At 44.2% G+C, this 23,140-nt stretch overlaps 1 protein-coding gene across 1 annotated transcript in view; it reads right to left on the bottom strand.

Annotated features, from left to right (window-relative positions):
- Positions 1-23,140, bottom strand: part of HECW1 (HECT, C2 and WW domain containing E3 ubiquitin protein ligase 1) — a gene marked incomplete at its 3' end in the record, with an annotated part of 299,400 nt that overhangs the window by 50,237 nt on the left and 226,023 nt on the right. Inside the window, exons 11-15 of the mRNA XM_025200049.1 lie at positions 20,157-20,307; positions 13,726-13,853; positions 12,449-12,570; positions 9,625-9,810; positions 7,535-7,669 (exon numbers count right to left, since the gene is read on the bottom strand). Coding sequence (XP_025055834.1) covers positions 7,535-7,669; positions 9,625-9,810; positions 12,449-12,570; positions 13,726-13,853; positions 20,157-20,307 — 722 coding nt within the window. The remainder of the gene's footprint in view (positions 1-7,534; positions 7,670-9,624; positions 9,811-12,448; positions 12,571-13,725; positions 13,854-20,156; positions 20,308-23,140) is intronic.

Below are 23,140 nucleotides of genomic sequence, written 5' to 3' on the forward strand. Positions count from 1 at the left end.
TCTGCTTGCAGCTGTTCCCTGCCCTCTGGCGTGTCCACTTCTCCCCATAGCTTTGTGTCATCTGCAAACTTGGACAGAGTACATTTCACTCCCTCGTCCAAGTCGCTGATGAAAACATTAAAGAGTATCGGTCCAAGGACCGAGCCCTGCGGGACCCCACTGCCTACACACTTCCAGGTCGAAACTGACCACCACGACTCTCTGGGTGCAACCCTCCAGCCAATTCGCCACCCACCGGACTGTGTAGTCATCCAAGTCACAGCCTCTTAACTTGTTCACCAGTATGGGGTGGGATACCGTATCGAAGGCCTTCCTGAAGTCTAAGTATATGACATCCACCCCTCCTCCTGTGTCCAGGTGTTTCGTAACCTGGTCATTAAAAGAGACTAGATTAGTCAGGCACGATCTGCCTGCTATGAACCCATTCGTTCTATATACCTGCTCATCATTATTTAGCATTTGTTAATTTTTGTGTCATCTGCTATCAGCTGTGGTTAACTTCCACATCACTGATGAAAATGTTACACAACACTAGGCTTTGCCAGTAATGTAACTAGGGGTGAGCAAGCAAGACACCAGCCCCGGGCACTGAGTTAGGAGGGGTGCCAAAATTGTCTCCCACTCCCATGGAATCTGTCTTGGCAGCAAGAGCAGCCCCACAGCATTGCTCTTGCAGCAGCAAGCAGTGCACACTGCTGCCACTTTGGCTAGGGACAGAAGTTACACATAAACTGGTTTAAGTGATCAGAAACTAGTTTAAACCTGTAACAGAACAGCAGTTCAGTGCACATAAACCAGTTTCAAAATTGCTGAAACTGGTTTAAGATAAAGCTGGTTGAATGTAGTGTCAGACTTAACTGATTTAGGTCAGACCGGTTTATGAAACTTCTGTCCCAGACCCCTTCTTGGTTCCAGTTAAATCAGAGTCCCCCAGCTTCCCAGAATGCTTTCTAACCCTGGGCTGGGCTGTCTGCTCCATAGAGCAGGGTTGGCCCTGCCCCTCTGCTCCTTAGCTGGAGCAGTGAGGGCTGGCTCACTGTCCCCCCTCCCCCCAGCAAACCCTGGCTGGGGTCAAGGAGAGGAGTTAAACTCACCTCCCCCAGAGTACGGAGCTGCCCTGCCCTGCTGGCTTAATTACTGCTGGCTGTGACTGTGGACTACAAATCCCAGAAGCAGCTGGAAGCAGTAAGAGGAAGGACCCTGAGTCCTGCTGCTGTAATTCTGGACTGCAAATCCCAGAGACCTCAGGGGCAGCAGGAAGAGTAAGTGAACACACCTCCCAGGCTGTGTTTACAATTTTCAGTTTATAGTTTTTCAGAGAAGAACTATTCTTGTTCAAGCTTTTATAAATTAAATGCTACAACCTCCCCCCACCAGCTGTGCCCCCTCCGCTTCAGCAGGGAGGGGGGAAAAGCTTTGGAGTGGCTGGTAGGTGTGCTCTAGCACCCCCCAGCTTCTGGCTTGAGTCACTGTAGGCATTTCCTGAATTAAAAGTGAATATGTGTTTATTTGTTTATCGGTTCAAACTCTGCAGCTTAGACTAACCTGCAAAGACTGAATCAATTTAGCCTTGGGCTTCTTGACTATCTTTACTTAGCCTTTAAGAACAAGAGATAGGGCAGAGTATGTGGCAACAGTAGCAGCAGTTGGAGACTGTTTTGGGTAAGACTCCCGCGTGCATCTTCCCCCGCACCCTCGGAACTGTGACTACCCCGCACAGGTTTTCCCTAGGGCACAAACTTTGCTTGTTACGGTGCTGAGCCTCACACTGATCCCCAAGGAACCCCACTAGTTAGAATTGTATTTCATAATATTTCCTCATTAACAGTCACTTTTTGAGTTAGGTCAGTTAGCCAGGCTTTATTCATTTAATGCATGCCCTATGGTCATAGTGCTAATTTTTAAACAGTGTCATGTAGTCCTTAAGTCAAACATCATACAAGTCTAATTACAACACAGCTACAAGCTTGCCTTTAGCAACCAAACTTGCACATGCAAAGAATGAAATCAGGCTGGTCTGACGCTTTTTCATTAAATAATGTTGGTAATATTTACATTGCTTTTCTTTATTCACAGTGCAAAGAGCATAGATTAATTACATTCCTTTTCTTTATTCACAGTGCAAAGAGCATAGCTGCTCTCCATGAAGGAGAGGAAGAGGAACTGTTGATTTATGTAACTGATGGTGACAGGATGTCAACCATTCCAATTTGTTTCTCTCCTGCTATTTGGCGGCCTCTCCCTATAGCCAAAAGCAGAAAGCCCAGCTGAACACTAGGCAGCTGGCAAGTCGCCAGGGGAAAGCTTAGTTATTAAAGTTCTGAGTTATTGCACTAAGTTTCTGGGATTTCCCCATGGGTATTATTTATAGGACAAAAACAAATCTGTTTACATTCATAAGAGTTGTCATGGTATGAAATCTCTTGCTCTTGGTAAGTGTGCTGTTGTGCCACAGAATTTTCCTTTGTAACTGGTGAGCTCTTAGGGCAGGGGCAGACAATTATTTCAGCTAGAGGGCCGCTTAATGTGTTTTAGTGAGCTGTTGAGGGCTGTGAGGGTAGCCCCACACCATGACAGGTGCCCTGCCCCCCTGGTCACCATCTTGGGACCAGAAGTCCTGCCCCCTAACCCCTGACCTTTGCCACTGGAAGTCCCTCCCCTCACCCCAGTAGTACTCCATTTGGGAAGGGGGTTTCCCATCTTGGAACTGGAAAGAAAAACAGATTATATACTAAAAATCAAACATCCACAATAACATATTTTAATTTTATTAAAAAATATATTTTTGTCCTGATTTGTGTGTGTTTGTGTCGTGTATACAGAGGTGATTGCATAATAGCTCAAAATTAAGTCTTACTTCTATATATTGTGGGGGTGTGGGTAGGTGTGAGGGATATGGGGTTTATGGGGGGGCTGTGGGTGTGTGTGTGGATGTGTGGGTATATGGGGGTATGTGTGGATGTGGGTGGGTATGGGGATTTGTGGGGGGATGTTTGTGAGGATCCATGGGTGGGAATGGGGCTTGTGGGGTATGTGGAGGGAAAGGATGGCTAGGGGTGTGCGGGGTGTGTGTGAGTGCATGTGTGTGGGGGATGTGTGAGCGTAGCAGTGAGTGCGGTTCCCCCAAGAGGTATGCAGGGGTGTGTGTGGTGGGATGCATATAGGGAAGGGTGTGGGGGGTGTGGGGTTTGTGATTGTGTGTGGGCAAGGGTATGGTTGTGGGGTTTGCAGGGGAGGGTTTGTGGGTATGGTGGGGTGTGTATAAGAGCCCCCCACACACGCCTACCTCAGCTGGTCAGCACCCACCCCTGCCCCACAACAGCCCGGAGCCCATGTGCCCTGCGGCACCTCCCCGCCACCACCCACAGTGTGCAGCCCCAGCCTGCTCTGTGCCTGCTCTGGACTCACCCTGGTGGGAGTGGATCAGTAGGGACCCACGCCACAACCTTGACCCTGTGTGCCATGCGCCTGCTCCAGACTCGCCTGCTCACGCTAAACAGTGGTAGCAGCAGTGCTGGCCACGCAAAAATTGTTGCTCAATGTGAGGGAAAAGGGGCCCCTCCCCTTCGCTGCTATCCGGTGTTCCCTGCTGCAGCCACTCAGAGCCCACACTGGGCTGCCCTGCGACTTGTCTGAGCTGCCAGTGCTGCCCTGTGAGGCCCAGAGGCGGTGGTGGCAGCAGCAGGGATGCAGGTCAGCTCAGAGCAGGCTCCAGGCGGCTGTAGCAGGGAGAACTGGGCAGTAGCAGGACAGGGGCTGCTTTTTCCCCATGCTGAGCAACAGTTTCTGCCCGGCTGGTGCTGATGCTGCCGCTGTTTACTGTGAGCAAGTGAGCCTGGAGCAGGCAGAGGGTGTGCTGGGTCAGGGCTGTGGTGGGGGTCCCCACTGGTACTGTGGGGTTGGGGCCAGTGGCGGTGGTGGATGGAAGAAGCTGCCGCTGCCTGGTCTGCCTAGAAAGGCAGACCAGGCACAGAGCCGCCCCAGCCCTGCTGCATGCTCGGGGGCAGCAAGATGCGCCACGGGTGGGTGGTGCCTGGGCCAGGTGGGACCGAGGGACCCACTGTGGACTGGATAAAGCCCCTCTGCAGGCCGGATCAGGCCTTAGGGCCTGCTCCAAAGTCAACAAAAGTTCACAACAGTTCTTTCACTAGACCTCAGACCCTCTGAATAATTAACCATTTCTCCAAATTCATTCCTTGCTAATCTTAATTTTGTTCTTCTAAGTAACATTAAGGACTTGTTGTTAATTGCTCTCTGCTAGTATTTTCCACTTGGGATGAGTGCATCTGTCAGAACTGGCTGGTTAAGTTATGTAGCAGTTGAATGCATGCTGACTGAATGACATGCAAGCAATTCTAGCCTTTGTGCTTGCACAGCATTACTGTGTATGCAACTTTCCCATTGCTGGCCATGCCAGCAAGACCATAGAGCATGGATGGTGACTCCTAACTGGAGCGAGGCACGAGTGAAGTAAACTCATTAATGAGTTTCTTGAATATTTGCCAATAATATTTTCCTATGCTTATTCATGACAGGAAAATCCATAGCACTCCCACACCCCTGCCCTTGAAGCACTGCTGTCTCAAGGAGCCTCCAAATCTATCTCCTGGACCAAAATATTTCCTCCAAGGGGTGTCCAACATGAGTTCTCTATAGATAGCTACAATAACATAACTCTCATGGGTATTGTGTTTGCCCTTGGCCACTGGGTTCCTGGGATGGGGTACTTACTCAGACCTCCATGCCCCTGCAGTTCTGTCCTCATGTCAGCATTCAGCAGAGACCAGTGGGGTGGTAAACAGCTTTATCTTTATTAGGAACAGGATTCAGCAACACACACCCCCACAGCTTGCGGGGAGAACAACAACACCAACCAAACCATACCCGCAGGGCATCTGTGGAGAGACTGAACTGTACCACTGCTGGCCCCTTAAAAGTACGTTCCACATACCACAATGGGAACTTTTCCTGATTTTTTTTTTTTTGTAACATGATGATGAATCCAACAGCAGTTTCTTTGGCTGTGATCTACCCCTATTCTGACCTAGCAAGCCCTATAAAGCCTATGCCATAAGAAGTATCTGCAAAAAAGGATCCTGCAGTGTAAGGGAAACTGATGCTTTTGTTTCCTAACCCAACACAGTCTAGGCTGCTGGAGTGGGATTTATGCTCCCTGCCCTCCACCCTGTGCTGTGTGAAAAGTTATCTCTGTGAAACAGAGGAAAGATTATTTTAAATGATTTCAGTATCATGAAGCCTATCTCATGTAATCTAGCAGCATGGAAATGGACCTCATTATTACAACATAGTAGGGAATATATCTCATCAGATAATAGCATCACAGTGAGCAGCAAAAAGATCAGGCTGCTAACATGTCAGCCATAATAGTAATGAATTATTTTTATCAAAGCCAGGCCAGAATCTCAAACCTGTTCTTTATATAAAATCTATTTTCATTATCAGATCAATTTGCCTGTTTAGTTTTAGGGAGGATCAAATGCATATAAAACCGCACAGCTTGCTCCTGGCAGGTCTTTAGATAAACATTTTAGAGAGACAGAAATACAATGTAACTACAGTTCTTCTGAAAGATAAAAATCCATGAAACAATCTATTAAAACCCTTCAGAAATAAGATGAATTTTCACGTTTGCTGCAGGCTGGTGTCCTATAGGACTGTATTGCTAGTCCCAGTGATGTCCATCCTTGGGCAGTGTTATGCAAGTCTCTTGCATAACACCTCTTATTGCACCTTATGTTGCCCCAAATCTTTCTTTTGCACTGTTAAGTATTGCTTTATTTTGAAGGATGTTGTTTATGCATGTGCCACAGGACACCTTGGAGTTACAGCAATGAAAATGTTAGAATCAGAAGGGCTTTGAGCCCAAGGCGATGGTGGCAGATCCAGTGGTGATGCAGTGGTGAGGTGCATCCCATTTTAGCTGTGCCCTACATTCCAGCTGAGCTCTCAGAGCCCAACAGCACTTCAGTGAAGCTCCTGCTGGGAGCTCTACATGTGCTTTGAGCTCTAGGAGCTCACCGCTGGTCAGCACAAGCTTTGCCCAGAGCTCCTGCTTTCAAGCAGCTCTGGAACCTGCTGCTCTTTGTTCTTCCCACCCCTTCAGCAGCAGGGGGAAAAATAAGAGAGAGGCCAGCAATGCACAGCCCCTGCTTTAACTCAGCTCTGGAAGGTCCATGCTGCTGCTCCTTTCCCTGTTGAATTCAGGGGAGGTAGGAGGGGAAGAGGGAAGAGCAGCAGGCTTTGGTGCTGCTTGAAAGCAGGGACTCGGGCCAGAGCCTGAGCCAGTGACCTCAGAGCTCACAGCCCAAGTGGAGCTCCAGCAGGAGCTACTGGCAGCTCTGTGGCAGTCAGGATCATTGTGAGGGACTGGACATGTCCCCTTCAGCTGTGTGGCACATGCACAATGAGCTCCCTTCACTACACATGTACCTGACCCCCAAAGGGGGTGTCACCACTCCCTTGTCACCACAGTCCAGGGTCTGCCCCTGGAAGGGGACCATAGATTGGGCATGAAGTGAAGTTGTCATGAGTGGCCCAGACCCTCCACAGACATACCCTTGCACAGCTTTGATGTAGGATGACAACTTACAGCAGTGGATGATCTGTTTGAAAAGAACTAGAGAGAAGTGAACTAAGAGAGACATACAGTAGCTGGTACAGGGGTAGTACAGGGTCACTCTCTAAGAACAGGAACTAGGGCAATGAAAAACATCCAGAAGTGGCAGCACAGAGAGAAAACCTGTGGGGTGAAGGAGAGATGTGATCACTAATGTAACATGGCCATCAAGGGCTTTTGATTCCATCATGAATTTTGAAGTGGTTACAGAGAAAGAGTTGTGGAGAAGAGGAATGGTTTCAGACTGAGGGGGAGTAGAGCTAGATGTAGTGTATGGGTTTCCTACATGCAAGAATATTACAGCTTTCTGAACAGATCTGAATTTGCATTTACACAACTTTGGGACACAAGGGGTAACAAGCTTCAGTCATCAAGGCCTAAAGTGATAAATGTGTGAATCAGTAGTTCAGTAGAGTAAGTATCAAAGAAGTGGCAGATACAGGGGAGACTGTAGGAAGATGTGTGAAAACAAAGAGAGAACTCAGGGTTCAGGGAGACCAAAGTATCTCTACCCTACTTATGTACTGTGGCCAGGAGTGTTGCCTGGAATCCAACTTAACTTTGTCTCTGGTGCTCATTTTAGCACATACTTTGTAAGCTCTAAAATGGCTATTCTGCTTCATTTTCAGGATTTGGACTGGAGGTGCTTCACAGTGGGCAAGACACAGAGCAGGGACAGATATGCCCTACAATTAAGAGTTGGAAGAGAACAGTATTTTGGGGCATATTGAAACCTATTTTTCAGTTTTGAAATCTAAGCTTAAAATCAGGTGCAAACAAGCTCAAATGCAATCTCCAAGTAAAAATTATAAATGTTTCTGATCTGCTTGTCATAAGGTAAAAATAAGCTGGCATGAGCCCGAATAGATATACCACAACTATTAATACTATTGTTACCTCTCCAGCACTGTAGCTGCGGAGTCGCTGGAGATGTTGCCTGTGAGTCAGATGATTAGGAAGACGGCCATTTTGAAGTGGGATCCTGGGATCGATGAATGTGGTGGCACGGCTGTTGTGGTCAACGAAGAAGGACTGTAAAAAGAAGAATAATGGAAATTTATAAGCAAAAGGCAAGCACGGTGCAAGAGTCATGGGATCAGGAACTTCATGCCACCAGGGAGTGAGTATGTGTTACAAATCCCTTCTCTGTGCTCAACCCACAGAAGCCATGAGCCACAACCACAGTGTCCTGACTTTCTAGCTGAGACTTTAAGAGCTTGTATCTTCAGCACTGATGGGTCTTGGTTCAATTCCCTGTGTACTGGCTAAGAAGTAGCTGTCATGGAAGCAGGATACAAATCAGAAGGGAACAATGCTCTTCATGCTTGGTGGCCCCATGAGTCAATCAACAGTCTTGTAGATGCAGACTGACTTAGTCAAATCTGACAGTCATGACATTCCACACTTTACAGTTTAATTAGTTGTTTATTAGTGAAACTATACATGGTATTCATGTAATAAAATTCTTTTTTTACCTTGCTACATGCCAACTTTCTTTGCACTGTTTCAGATGAGCATCACCTTAATTTAACATCTCACAGGTCCCTTTGGGTGCATGCGTTTCATTTTTAGATGAAATGTACAACTCGAGCTATGAACACACTGGAAACCTCAGCCCTCAGTGAGGTCAGTGAATGATTTAGGGTGCTTACTGGTTTTTTTTAAGTTTTGTTGTTGGGGTACTGTTTAGAAGCTGTAGTAATGGGTGAAGGTCTGAGTGCACGACACATTATACAACAACAGAACAAAAAGATGGTCCCTAACCGTGCCCCAGATATATTGCAATCCAAGTGTAAAACAAGAGATGATAGACAGCTACAGATAGATGGGAAAGAATATTGGAATAATGAAGGAAAACTGGTCAGCACAACAGAACTAATAGCAGCACACAAGCAGCCTATTTGTTGCCAAGTTCTCTGTAGCTACTACAGCAAATGAAAGTTTTAAGGAGAGTTTTGAAATTAAATAATATGGTGGCTTTATGGATGATTATGGGGAGCTCATTGTACATGGGAGTGACTGCATAGAAGAAAGCATGATGGTGTTGGTTAAAAATTTAACAAGTATATGATGAAGGCTGACATCAAGATCAAATTGGAGGCAGAAATCACACTTCAATACTTACTGAGAGATGAAAGGTAGATGGGATTAGACTGCAAAGAGCCCTAAATGTGCTGATACCTTGGTAATGCTAAATGTGATAGAAAAAGGAGAGCCAGCAGAAATGTGCCAAGAGAGCGCTGATGTGTTCAAAACAAGAAGCTAGGAAAATAATACGATATATTTTGATATGAGGGGAGCAAGATAGCATTTTTAAAGGCCGGAGAACAGGAAGTTGCAGTAATTGAGGTGCAAGATGTTGAGAGCTTGGATGAAAGGAATTCAGCTGTGTGAAAACAACGGAGAAGGCTGCATCTTACAGATGGTTTGCAGACAGAATCTGGAAGACTGAGACACTATCTGGATGTGCAGACCTAGAGAGAGGTCTCAGTTTAAGGATACTGGCCTAAGTGACAGGCAAGATGGTAGTAGTATGCAGTGATCAAGGAGATAGCAAAAACAAATGAGAGAAAAGAGTAAGAGCTATGTTTGACCCATACTGAACTTGGTCTGACAGTCAGTCATCCATGAGGAGATGTCATGAAGAAAGGCTAGGTTTTTAGTTTGGATGAAAGGAATTAGGTCAGGAATAGAGAAGTAAATCTGTGGACACCTGCAGAGATTGTAGCTGATTTCATGTTTGTGGACAACATTATCTAGAGATAAAGTGTAGAGAAGGAACAAAAGCCAGACTCCTGTGCAATTCCCACAGAAAGTTGGAGGGGATGAGTATCCTCTGAAAGACATGCTCTGTGCTTATGATGTTCAAAACAGATAATCATACATCTTAAATCCAGAAACAATCCTTAATGATTATCGGGTTTGACTTGCAGTGTAATCCAGGCCATGGGAATTTACCCAGACATTAATTTTGTTGGTGTCCTTACCTTACCCTGCTGGTCGGTTTTGATCTCCCAGCCCCGTGGAAGTTCTAGTCGGGTATCAGCAAACATGTTGATAAAATTTACCAGGTCCCTGTTGTGCTGATAGCGCTCAAAATTCCGCGCATCTCTACGGATCTTCAGAATCATGTGCTTCAAGCAGGTGCTATTGGTGAAGACACGATAGGCACTCTACGTATGAGAAACACAGGAGATGGAAATCAGTTCTAAAGCCACAACAACAGTTTTGGCTACTTGGTATGACATATGACCAATGTTCCCTCTAAGGTTTAGCGATCCGTGAGCAATCCTGGCTGGGAGTGCGCAGGTAAGCCCGCTCAGTGTGCCCGCTCCTCCCCCCTCCTGCAGCAGCCTGTGGCCAGGTTGGGGTGGGTGGCAAGTGGCCGGACATGAAGCCAGTGGCAGCAGCACGGGGAGCATCGGCGCCCTCTTACTGTGGCACTGGCTAGGCTATGCCCCCAGCCCAATGCCCCAGAAGCCATGAACCCCTACTACCTCCCCCCCCTGCACTGGTATGCCACTGTGCGCGCAGCATTAAAAAGTTATTGTGCGGCATGATTTTTTATTGTGCACGGCTGTGCACACGTGCAGCCTAGAGGGAACGCTGACCACAAGGACCAAAACAATTCTCGCTGAAGCCAATACAAACTTTCCACTAGTTGTAATGTACTTTGAACCCAACTCTTAGTGAATACTTAGACATAGCCAATTTAAAATTTGGAATTTTGGCATTTTTTTCCAGTGTATGTAAAATATTCTTGGCCTTATTTTTTATCAGTACCACAATGTCTGATATACAGATGCATTTATGTCACTGTTCAAATAAACAAGATCAGTATAATGTTGTATATCTCACATTGGACATTAATAAGGATCCAACAGAAGAAGGGTCTGGTCCAACAGCAGGGTTTGTTTGTGCTGATCTGTTGGCAGACGCAGGGCCCAAAGCTGGCACAGGGTCATGTAAATGATACGAGCAATACAATTCATTGTTGCACTCTGGAACCTTTCAGTAAAGACAGAAAGTTTGTCCAGGCAGGACAGGCAAAGACAGAAAACCCTGACTTCTTTTGGGGATTTTTTGAGAGGGATGTTACTGCTCTTGGGGACTCCAAAGGAAGTTACCAAATCATGCAAAGAATCAGTACAGCTTCAGTCTGCACTGGCCATGAAACTTTGTGCCAATGCCACCTTATTTGGGGGCCATATTAACTTGCTGAAGACTCTACAATGAAGTCAATGAACTTACTCCAAATTTATGCGTATGTAAAGAAGGGTGACCTGAGCTAATAATTTTAAACTTCATGATATCTGTATGTTTAAGCTGTTTTCAGCACAAAATTGCAGTAAACCATTTTGATATGGAAATGTGCAGGCATTCCTATCAAGATTGGAATCCCACTGAACTACAACCTGTAAAAACACAGGAGCACATGTAATCCTCACCCTGAAGATGTTACTATCCAAGAAAGTTTTATGACCACCAATCACTAAGGTCCTACCAGACTCCACAGTCAAAGCTATATTATGATCCACTATAAAAGGCCATTTCAGTATCACTTAGCAGTACCAGAGAAATGTGGAATTTCATAGCTTTATCCCTTCAGGGAAATAAAATGTCCATTAAATGAGAGCTTTTCCATTTAGTTCTAACTGCTGGATAATATTTTCCACCTCAAATTTCACTGCTATAATTAATGCTTCTAAATTTTAATTGGAGATTGTGGTTAAAATATTATATCTGTGTTAAACCTAAAGTTATGGGCTACATTATTTTTACACAAGTGGAATTTGTATGACTGCTTTGACAGATGTTTGGACAGACTATTCTGGCACTCATAGCAGAGTTAGCTCAAAATAAAGACATTCCATGGTCTTGGTTATATTAGTGACATAGGAAGCTAGGACTCAACCTTCTCTGAGATATCCCTGGCACCAACTACAACTTGTGTCAAGACAGCTCATGAAGGTCTTTACTTTCCTTCATCTTCGGAGAGAAAACCCATCAGTACTAGGAAGTAATGATCTCCAAGAGGTTCAGGAATGATGTCTGGATGTTTACCTAAATACCATCCAAACAAGATCTGGATATTGTAGAGGACTGGGATTGAAATCTCAGGAAAACAGGATCTTCTTGTGAGATTTCTCAGACTTCCTGCACCTAGTTGGACTGAAATTAACACTTCTCCCCTGTGTGTTGGTTTTCAGACTAATTGCAGGTTGGAAGTACACTCTATTCCAGTAAGGGGAAAAAAGCTACCTAAACTTTTCCAAACTTTAAAAAAGTTTGTAGTTTGGGTTTCCTGAAGGTTTAGTTCAGTTCTTATCTTGCCTGAAAGACTTGCTTCATTTCTAGTCTGTATTTCCTCACTGCAAGGCCAGCTGTTATTTGTGTGCACAAATAGCACAGGGTACAAGAAAACTTCTTTCTGTCCCTGCACAGCACAACAGGGCTTCCTGCATTCCTAAGCCAGATGTTTCAAAAGGGGTCAGATAAAGATTGCATTATAACTCCATAACTCCACCTTCTCCAAAACCAGATAGTAGAACTGGTTAAATATATAAAGGGAGAGTGCTGCCCCTTCTCAATGGAAATCAGCAGTGGCAGCAAGCTTGCATTGTATGACAGGCAGCCACAGGTTGCCAGTGGGGTAGTGTGGCCATGCTACACACAATCTGGACTACACAGTGTGAAAAATAATTGAGTCCTGAGCCAGGTAATTTATTAAGCAGTCACTGTGCAAGCTTCTAAAAGTACTCATGTGATTTTGAAAAGAGGAGTGTGACATAGTGAATTATAGATCCTTACATAGTTTGCATGCAACACAGTGAAAAATTCAGGGTTGGTAATGAACTTCACAGCTGGAGACTGCAGGAGCAAGGTGATTTTTTGAGAATTCACTGGAGAAAGGGATCCTTCTCGCCTAATTTCTGAAAACAAAAGCAAAGCAAGTGATGTATAAACACAGCAGAAAATAACTTAAAAATAATGCAAGCTCCTCCAGCACCACTGTCTTGACACCCTCTTACATCCCCTCTCTGTGCCCACTGCTTGATTCTATGAATTAAGCGAATCTATTGTTACAAGGTGACAATATGAAAATAGCATTGTCCTGCCCAACACATCTGCTCTCTTTGTGGTTTAGTCTTATTTGCTCATTTAGTGATAAATGTTTTTCTTATGATTAGTTTTGCAGAGCCAATGCACCTATAGAAGTAAGAGCTGTACGCTTTCCTATTGGCAATAACCTCTGGACCACATTCATTGATGTCTATTAATCAAAGTAATCATGCCAATCGTGCCAGTTTACTCCAATTGAAGATCTGGTTCCATACTGTCAGCTAAGTTCTGAATGTGAAATCTCTCATACTGTTAATTTTAGAACAGAAAGAACATGAAACATTTTAAACTCTAGTCTCAATTTGTACTGCTGCTGCTTTTAAACTGGAATCACATTTTAACTTGTCACCTGAACAAATCTGAGGGCTAGAGGGAGAGGAGAAGGACGGGAAGTGCCATGTGCCAGAGTGTCTTACTTGACCATTAGTTTAATGTGGGGGGAATCTCAAAGCCCCCAGCTGCTGCTGCCACAACACTGGATCTCTGCGTCCCACCTGCTACTGCTGCATAGGCTCCCCATAGGCCACCATTCTGGCATCCCCTTGACATTGGAACCATGGGCTGTTGGTGTTTGCCCCACTCTAGTTATGCTACTAAATCCAATATATTACAAGTAATATAAGCAGTAATGTAATACAGTTGCTACTTCGGATAACAACTTGCAGGTGGGATCTGATATAATTACCCCCACGGGAGCATTTCACCTAAACTGAATCCAATAATTTGTATAATAAATGAAGGCAAGGTATGGATGACTATTGTGTCCAATGTGATTGATTAAGACACTGATTTCTCGGAGAAAAGATGCAAAGATTCAAGAGAATAACAATAGACAAACTTGAATATTTAATCATGTTTTTTTAAAGCACTGATTACATGTTAACTTAATGTTATCATTCCTCTTCAAGGAGACATTAAAGGAGAGAAAACCCTGTGGCCAGTCAGCCTCTTTCCCAGAATGCTACCTGTTGGCTGGGATGGTTCTGCCTCAGAATCACTTCCTCCTCCAGTGGGGAGCCTTTCCACCCTGTTGTTGGTGACAGCATCATCTTCTGTCCTTTCTGTCGCAATAGTTCGCTGAATGTTTTGGTACCTGTGTATTTTAAGTAAAAGGAACAACATGCTTTAGCTATAAATGTTAAAGTGGAAGAATCGCACAGAGCATTTTGCTATTCACAGAAACGACTTTCTAAGTTCTTCTTAACAATCACAGAAAAAGAGCATTTTTGAACAACTCATATAGAACTAAAACTGAATTAGCTGTCAAGCACCAAGGAGCCTGACCCTCCTCCTGCCTTGTATCTGTGGAGTCATTGACACATAGTGCTAATCATTAGGTTGGAATAGTGGCATCATGTACCTAGTTCCCTTCAGGTAAAAGTCTACACAAGGTGCAAGATAGTGAAGAATCACATCCCAGTTTCTCATGTTAAGATAACCAGTCAAGTAGGTAATCATCCTGTGAGATATTGCATCCTCAACTTCCAGTGCTTTTTGGGGAAGGGGATTGTAAAATTCAACACTTTACAGAAAGATGGGTCCATAAGGACTACTATTAATATTTTTTTTACTAATAATTATTATTATTTGTATTTCTTATAGCATTGCATAGACGCTGGAATGGTGAGCCAGTTGTTAAACAGGAATATTGGAGGGGAGAGAGAATCTCATGTCTAATCTTTAAGTTTATAACCAAGACTGAAACTTGATTTCTGATGCTGTATAAGACTATGGTAAGATCTCAAAGATATTTGATAGAAAACTTTTTAAAACAATGTTACAGTCCTCTTCTTTGTTAATTAACTTTAACTAATGTTCACCCTACTGTGATGTTGTAATTTTTGATTTTCAGTAACACACAGTGTCCACAGTGGGTCAGATCCTCACTAGGTGGAAACTAGCATGGGTCCACTGACTGTATGTGATCTGGCCCAAAGGTCCAGTGATCTTTCACTTTCTTGCTTGCTACCTTCTATCCTTCATCTGTTTGCCTCTAGGCTCTCACAGAGCATTCCCTCCATCTCTTCTCTTGCCAATTTTTTAATGGGCACTCTATTTCGAAGTCTAATTTGGTCAGGGATCTGGCTTTAATATCTCTATGTACCAGGGATCTTTGAAGTCAAGTAGTTTAGACCTTGGTTTTACATCCAATCCAAATGAAAGCACCTCCGGGAGCATAGTGCCTCTACATTATGAAAAACAGCTGAAAGTTTAATGGATTTATGCTTGACTTGCACAATAGTTTGAATTTCTCCCAGTATTCAATGTATTCCTTTAAGGTAGCTTTTAATGGCTCAATAAATAACATAGTTAGCATGGGTTAAAAAAAGAAAAAGGAAATGGAGTATTTTTTTGTTTTTAGATGAACATGTACCTTACCAGTATGTTATTATAGTAGATTTCACAGCAACATTAATTTACCTTAACTTTCCCCCTCCACTTTAATGACAAGCTTTTTAATTTTTTATTCACTTAACTGCAGGCTAACGGAGTAAACTTTCCACTCTAGTGGAAGTAGTGCAGGAATTTAACAACACCCTCATGCAAAAGCAGAGTAGGAAAAAGTAGCTCAAATATTTGAAGGTTTATATATATAAACCTTCACATACATATATGTTAACTTTAGTTTCAATGTAATTAGATGGTAGAAAATCCCCTGCTGGCAAACTTTACACAGTAGTGTTAGCTGTATGCCAACAAACAGCTACTTTTTTGAGTTCTGATGCTATAAAACAGTCTTATACAAATACCAGAAAATGTCAAAATAACTGAAGAAAACCCTGAAAGGGCAAAAGTTATGGGAATACCCTTGAAAATCTCAGTCTCTTTACCAAGTGATCTGTCAAGGAAAAACCATGTTAGATGCTGTTTTAAGGGCCCTATTGTTATTTACTGTGTCATTTATTACTATTGATTTTTTTTTTTGTAAAGACAAGTCAGGTTACACAAATGTTACACGGTTTAGTCAGAATTGAAGTGGAGTGTTACCATGTCGCAAAACTGGATGAACTATGGCTGTTAATGTTTCATTAACATGAAAGAAAGACAAGGAGTACTATAGCACACTAGGAAGACTCTTTGTGTTTGAAGTAGGGCTGTTTATTTGCAGCACATCCAAACTCTGGGACCTGATCCTGCATTCCTTTCACACCCAAAAAGTCCATTAAAGCCAATGAGAAGCTCTGAGTACACAAAGAACACAGAATTAGGCCCTTGGGCTGGAGTATGCACAACTCCTGGCTTTCCTGCAGTTATATTTCCAATACTTTGCGGTTTTGGCTGGAAATACCAAGCCTTCCTTGTGATATTTTGGCATTTCCACTCCCTGGCCCAAATGAAACCAGGAAGTGGAAAAGTGAACTCATTTGTTTGAAAAGAAAGTCGACTCTGCTTTTTCAAACCACAGAATGGTTTCAAGTTTTATTCTGTTTGAGTTTGGGGCAAAAGTTCAGGTTGATTTTAATTCTGTCAGCCAAGGTCTTTGCATGCTATTGCCTTGCCTAAACATGATTTTCAAGTACAGTCACTGAAAACTATTTCAGGTAATGCAGTTTGAAACATAATGGCAAAACATTATTTAAATTATTGTGTAAAATCATATTCCAGCCTAAGTAGAGGTTTTCAAATACCAGTTAAGAAAAAATATATATTTCCTCCAAACCGGCAATCAAGATTGATTGAATTTTCTTTAGAACTGATCTTGAATCCTGTTTCAGGGGAAGGCTAATTTTTTTAGGCCATAAAATGCCAGGTTGCTAACACTAGAACTGCTTCCCATCCTGGAATATGTGGCTTGGTTAAGCTTGTTGCAATGGTCAGTATGAATCCCTTTCGCTGGAAGCTTAGGAAATATCCATAACTACCCACACAAATGTCAGCATGGCAAGAGGAGTCCCCCTAAAGACCTGGTGGTCTATTCAGCATTTTTAGTTAATGGAGCTCTTTTGCAGAGATTAGAGAATTACCAGATGGCTTTTTTGTGCTAAGAAACCATGGGATTCGACAATTACGCAGTTCATAATGTGCTTAGTCTCCACTGGGAATCAAGCGAGGAGAAAAACGCTGCTAATGAAAATCCCCTGCACGTCTCACTACATGTCTGGATGTTTGGCTGCTAAAAATAACACCCACATACAAAAGCCACAAAATACGCTGCATTGTCTTAAATCATTAACAATTCAAATCCTAATTCATGCTCAGATAGCAACAAAGGATGTGGACCACTATTGTCAACACGGGGGGGGGAGGGGGGGGGGAATGGATGGACATTGAACCAGGGTTGTCCAACTTCTGAGTAGTTGAATGTTGCAGGCCCCCTGCCTCATGGCCCTTGGGGCCCATGCCCCCTGGGCTGTATGCTGAGTGGGTTGCTTGCCCCCTGGGCTGCATGTTACAGCGTGTAGGGCTCTCCACGTCATGCTGTGACTGGCTGCCCCCCACTGTGTTGCACCAGTGCCCTAGTGCTGCATGGGGGCTCCACATTCCTCTGAACCCCTGGTCCACAGGTTCTCATGACCACACATGTTGCACCATGCTGCCCCGTCCCCAGAGGCAGGGGCAGGCTGTGGAAACAGGAGGCTGGCTGGGGAGCCCTGAAATTCCAGTGGCACCAGTAGGAGAGTGATGGGGGAGCAGCACCCAGACTGGGAGCCTGGGGGCTACAGGTTAACATTTCGGGGACTGCATGTGGCCTGGGGGCTCCCAGTTGGGCAGCCCCAGTTGGAACTGAGGAGGTCATTCACAGCACATCAACACAACCTAACAAATTACCCATTAACCTGAGTTAACTATCACGACTGTAAATGGCAGTGTGGACATTCACAATCACTTGTGTGGTTCACTCTAGAGCTCAGCCTCAAGGCACCAACACTAGTAGCTGTCTATAATGGAAATTACAACCAGGTGACTTAACTCAGGTTACCTGGGTGCCAATTAAGTTGAACTGAAGCATGACCAAAATCTCTAATGCACTGCAGTTCTTTACAGAGAAGTTTTACTGCAAAGAACTTCTAGAAATACCTGCCTTTTTATATGTTAATGTTTAATAGCTTGATACATTCTGAAGAAACATATAATGAAAACAGAGTACAGCAAGTTTTTTCTACTATGAAATCAGAACATGTTTTCTAGTGAAATGCGCCTTCTGTCCCCAGCATGAGAAGTCTGGAAAGAAAAGGAGAACAGCTCCTCATGGATGCATTTGTGGTTGTGATATATTTGCACACTAAGCATTTTTGGGAAGTTGGCCTGAAGAAACTAGCTAATTCCTCAGTGGCTATCATCTGGGACCTGCTTCTCCCTGCAAAGGATATAGTTAGCAACTCCCAGATTATTTTACTGTCAGAGAAAGAAGCAGCTTTGAAGGTCTCTCTCTTTCTCCTTTTAGCATTCTGAAAATCAGTAAATCTGTCTTTCGTGGCATTTTAAACTCTATAATTAGAGGGAAAAAATCAGTCTTGCTTGTTTAAATAAGAAACCTTATTATTATAGTAAGCAGGGACACAGGTTGTGAAAACTTTTTCAGAAGTAACTGGGGAAGATTTTTGCTTATCTCCCTTTGTTTCCTCCACTCTTCTCTAGTCAACAGAATCTAAAATACAAGCAGGCCAAGACAATTATGAAGAAATCTGTATGGACAACAGTCAAACACAGATATTGTGCTCAGAGATAAACAGTTAGCAAGATCTCCTCTCTTTTCGATTCTGCCTGCCTCCCTTGGGATTCAGTTCAAGGAAGTGCTACGGGCTCATCTTGCTGCTTAAAAGATTTTGCATTGTCTTTCACTGGGATGCTCATCAATGCTCATCTTTAAACAAGTCTAAATTAATACAGTATAAGAGCCTGTTAGCGCTGCTGGTGTCAGCTGCTGTGTGCTGATACTTCCCAACCTGTGAGGTGCACAACTCAGGGGACCACTAGAGCCAGAGGCTTAACAGGGCAGCTTGGCGCCCTGGGCAGCAGTGCTGTATGTTGCGGCGCTGGCTCCTGGCTTCTAGTGGTGAAGCCAGCCCACAACCGCCCAGCTGTTATTCTTCCATTCCTTTCTTCCCTCCCCCTGCAAGTAACTTTCTGCTGGGGCTGTTGCCCCAGTTAACCTACCTTGGTTACACTACTGACTGGAGTTAGGACCTGGTAATTCCAAGTGCAAGACCACCAGTAACACCCAACCTGCAGCAGAGGTGGTATTCTACCAGATATAGTTTGGGCAAACCTTGTTTGACTTTCAGGGCATGCCTACAATCCCTCTCTGAGCACACTGAACCCCAACAAATGTTATGTAGCTGTTTGTTGTCTGTTGCCACTCTTGGGCTCTCAGTCTTGGATATGCTCATCATAGGGCATATTCAGTGCTATTCTAATGGCAACTACATGACATTTCTTTCAGGATGTGCTGTGCATGGAGCAGGAACAAGCAGGTAGGATGTTGTCCCCTGCCATCGTTTGACACAATACAGACATCCCTCAAAGTTCTTCTACACTCTGTGTTTACCAAGTTCTTCACCCCTCCATCCTTCTGCACTGTCTTCCAATGTTACCTTAAACTTCCTCCCATTGCCGGCCTATCACATCTCTCCCAGCCAACTTTTTACTTTCTTCTGCTCAAAATACTTTCTTCTGCTTTCTTCTGCTCTTCACCTGCTCAAAATAATCTCCCAGTTTTTGTACATTAAGTTCTCTGCCTTTCTACCTACTCGGATTGCTTCTCCAAACCCAGCACTGCTTCAAAGGGTACCAATGTTAACAGGCACATGTCACTATACTAGCTGCAGATCATATCTTTTTAGTTATAATCTCTTTAGTCTTTGTTTTTTTCTAAAAAGAGTCCTGTTGTTACATACCACACATTCTTATGCCAATATAAAAGAAATAATATCTAAACGACATAGTAGTTTACATTTTGTTAAACCAACCTGAAAGTAGCACTGAAAACTGTCTCAACTTCCTTATGCTTGACCCTATCACTTTTTTAGGCAAGAATATTGTCATTCACTAACAGGAGGTGCTGCCCTGCTTAATGTGATCAAAAACTGTAACTTCAGATATATTTTAGCTTATTTATATTGAGACCAGGGACAAACAAGCAATTTCTACTAAATTAAGAGAAAAGGGAGGGACTTAACACACATCAGCGACTCCACTATAATTGTTACCTGTGTTTATTCGTCTCCCATAGCAAGTGGAAGCAGACAAACAATACAATTATCACAAAGCAGCTGATATGCGGTAAGTCTCTACCCCTTTTAACTCAGGATAATTTGTTCATTTGTCCATAATTTGGGAGATTTAAAGATACATGGAGGCTCAGATGCTTGGAATAATATTAGAAAAAAATTTACTCATGACTGGGACATTTTTTGATATTGTTGTTTCAGGGTTTTGGTCCAGAATTACTCACCGCCGATTTAGCTGCTCCATTTGCTGGACTGAACCAGATCTGTGTATTCCATCTGGAGTGGCTGCTGCAGTGGGACGCTGCCATGTTGTGGTTCGATTAACGTGATCTACATAGAATACCCTTCCATGGCTGTCTATTCGAGCTTCCCAGTCTGGTATTAGGAAAAAAAGGGAAAGATAAAACCATCGGTTTGAGAATTTCAGAAAAGCTTGTTGTTGGTGACAATCACATGAACACATATATTGTGTGTGCATGTGCATAATGTGTGTGTGTGTGTGTATACATATATATATGTACTATCGTCATATACATAAAACATTTCTTCACATACAATCCATAATCAACCTGTGGTGTTCACTACTGCTGGCCATCAATTATGAGTGAAACAACAGTGGTTTTACTCTTAAAGAGGCTTAGATAATTTTGTGATCATCAATAACATTTACGCTTTTGCTTCCTGAACCGAGCAATCAAATTGCATGCTTCAAAAAGTAAGAATTCCCTCATACAACCCCCATAAACAGCACTGGACAAATTGTGGATGGGATAGTTATGAGAAACTAGCCACTGATTAAGCAGGATGCTACAGTTGGTGGACCAATGATCTGATCAACCTTAGCAACTCCTATCTTCACTTTTTTTGTTATATTTCATGATAACTGTGATGTGTTCTTCTGTTATACATATAGCAGCTTTTAGAGGGATAATAAAATGTGCAGTCTAAAGTCCTAAAACTTGTCACAGCCTGATTTGACATATTTGCAGAAATCTGTGAACACGCTTTTTTAAAAATCTGCTAAGAATTAGATAGCTGTGGAAGTTGACAGCATCATATCGAGCCTGGTACCACTATGCTCCCAATTGCCACTATGTACGAGTTGGCCGTGAGCATAACCAATGCTCTGTCCACCTGATAGCTGCTTGTTGGTCTGTGTGAAATGAGTTGGTGTTTAAATGCATCAGCAGCAGTGATAATGCTAGGAAAACTGCTAGGAGCAAAAGGAAAGTTAAGGAGTGAGTGAGCTGAATTTTACTTTAAAGCACTTAGCACTTCTTGAGTCAAATGGTATAAATTTAATTTGTTACCTATATATTTGGTTACAAAATATATCAGCTGATAACCAGGGATCCAGGTTTTCTGTTTCCTGCAGATTTTCCCCTTAAAGGTGAAAAATGTGGATTTTCCTCCTTGAAGTGGGAAACCACAGGCTTCCCCCTTTGCAAACAGCTCTCCGCAGGCTGACAGAGTTCCAGCCTGCAATGAGCAGCTAGCAAAAAGGGTTCCTGTGCAGCCCCTGGGAATTATTTAATGGGTTTAGGGGCCTGCTACTGGCCCTGCAGGGAAATGGTGGGGAAAGGAAACCTGGTGACAGGCAGGGCAAGCAGGATGGGGGAGGGGAGAGAGAAGACGAGAGGAAGTAGAAGGGGGATGCAGAAGGGACCACCTGGGGGACCAGGTAGGTCTGCCCCTGCCAGCTTTTAGCCCCTGCCAAGGGGGGACTGCTGTTGCCTGCCTGTTGCCCACATGCAAGTCCACAGCCTGCCATAGTCCCCACCCTACTACCCCATCTTGCTGCTCCCAGGAACTCACTGCCCAGATGGTTCCAGGTGGTAGGCATGTCGAAGTGCTCAGGACTGACAGTGCATGGGCTGGGCTGGGCTAGCGCGGTTCATCCTGGCAGAGCGGCTCTGGGATCTGCAGTGGGGACAGGCAGTGGTGGCCCTCGGCAGTACTCAGGGGCTGGCTAGAACTGCAATGAGGCTGCAGCTGTCAGGGGCAACCCTGCTCTGCCAGGACATGCAGCACCCACTGCTGCCATCTGGAACCATTTGGGCAGTGAGCGCCCAGGAGCAGTGGAGCAGGGGTCGTGGGGTGGGGATTGCAGTGGCCCAGGGACTTGCTGGGAGAAGGAGTGGGGGAAAGAGGGAGGGGCAGCAGGATGGGGAAACAGCAGGGGCCACCCACAGGACCAAGTGGGTCTGCCCCAGCTGCCTTTTAGCCCCCATTGACTGGGGATTGCACTCCTACCCCTTCTGCCTCCCCACTGGCTTGCCTGCTGCCAGGCTTGCCTTGGCCAGGGAACAGCAAGATGTGGGATACACAGGGAAAATGGCAGAACTCGGGGAGGTGGGCGAGCGCTGTGGCTTGGGAGTGATGGGCAATGGCATGGGCAGGGAATCAGCATGTCACAGCTGCACAGCACCACAAAGCAAGGGGGTGGGGGACAACCACAGTTGGACCCGTGTTCTGGTGTAGGGGGGGAGCTGCTGCCAGGAGGGAGAGAGTAGGGGATAGGCAGGGGCTACAGGAAGGGAGTGAGGGGCACTGGCAGGACTGGGGGGAGTTTGGCTTGGCAGTGAGGGGTACCAGCATGTCAGGGCTGCTCAGTACCACAAAACACCTGATGGGACAGATGCAGCTGGACCTGTGTCCTGGCGGGTGAAAAGGGCAGAGGGAGCTCTGGTTTTCCATGATAAAAAACAAAAATCAAATGGCAAAATATATAAGTATTTAGAATTTATTTTATTATAATGACTGAGGCATTGTTATGTTTCCAAATTGCTTTAAACTGATAAATATATAAAAAAAATGTTGTATTTGACTAATACTTCTATATATAGTGGTGTTTCATTTAAATTGCGGATAAACACAGATTTTGGGGGTGTTCATCAGATTATTTTGGATTTTTTAACAGAGGAAACCAAGATCCCTAATGATGGCATATCAACTATGCATTATACATGTACACAATATTGTATTTTTTATATTACACACACACACACACACTGTGTGCATAGCCCCTCTCCAAGAGTGGTAAGGCAGTTGACTCAATTTTTTTGTCTGCGTCTCAATGATCAGCTGGAAAGAACCTGGGTTCTTTGTGCACCTTCTCTCCTACCTTCCAAGAGCAACTGTGTTTTCCCAGCCTGTATTTAGAAGCCACTCTCAGCAGCCAACTCCCTTTCCCTGAACAATATCCTTG

The sequence above is a fragment of the Alligator sinensis genome, unplaced genomic scaffold (assembly GCF_000455745.1).
Source record: "Alligator sinensis unplaced genomic scaffold, ASM45574v1 scaffold254_1, whole genome shotgun sequence".
Classification (NCBI taxonomy): domain Eukaryota; kingdom Metazoa; phylum Chordata; order Crocodylia; family Alligatoridae; genus Alligator; species Alligator sinensis.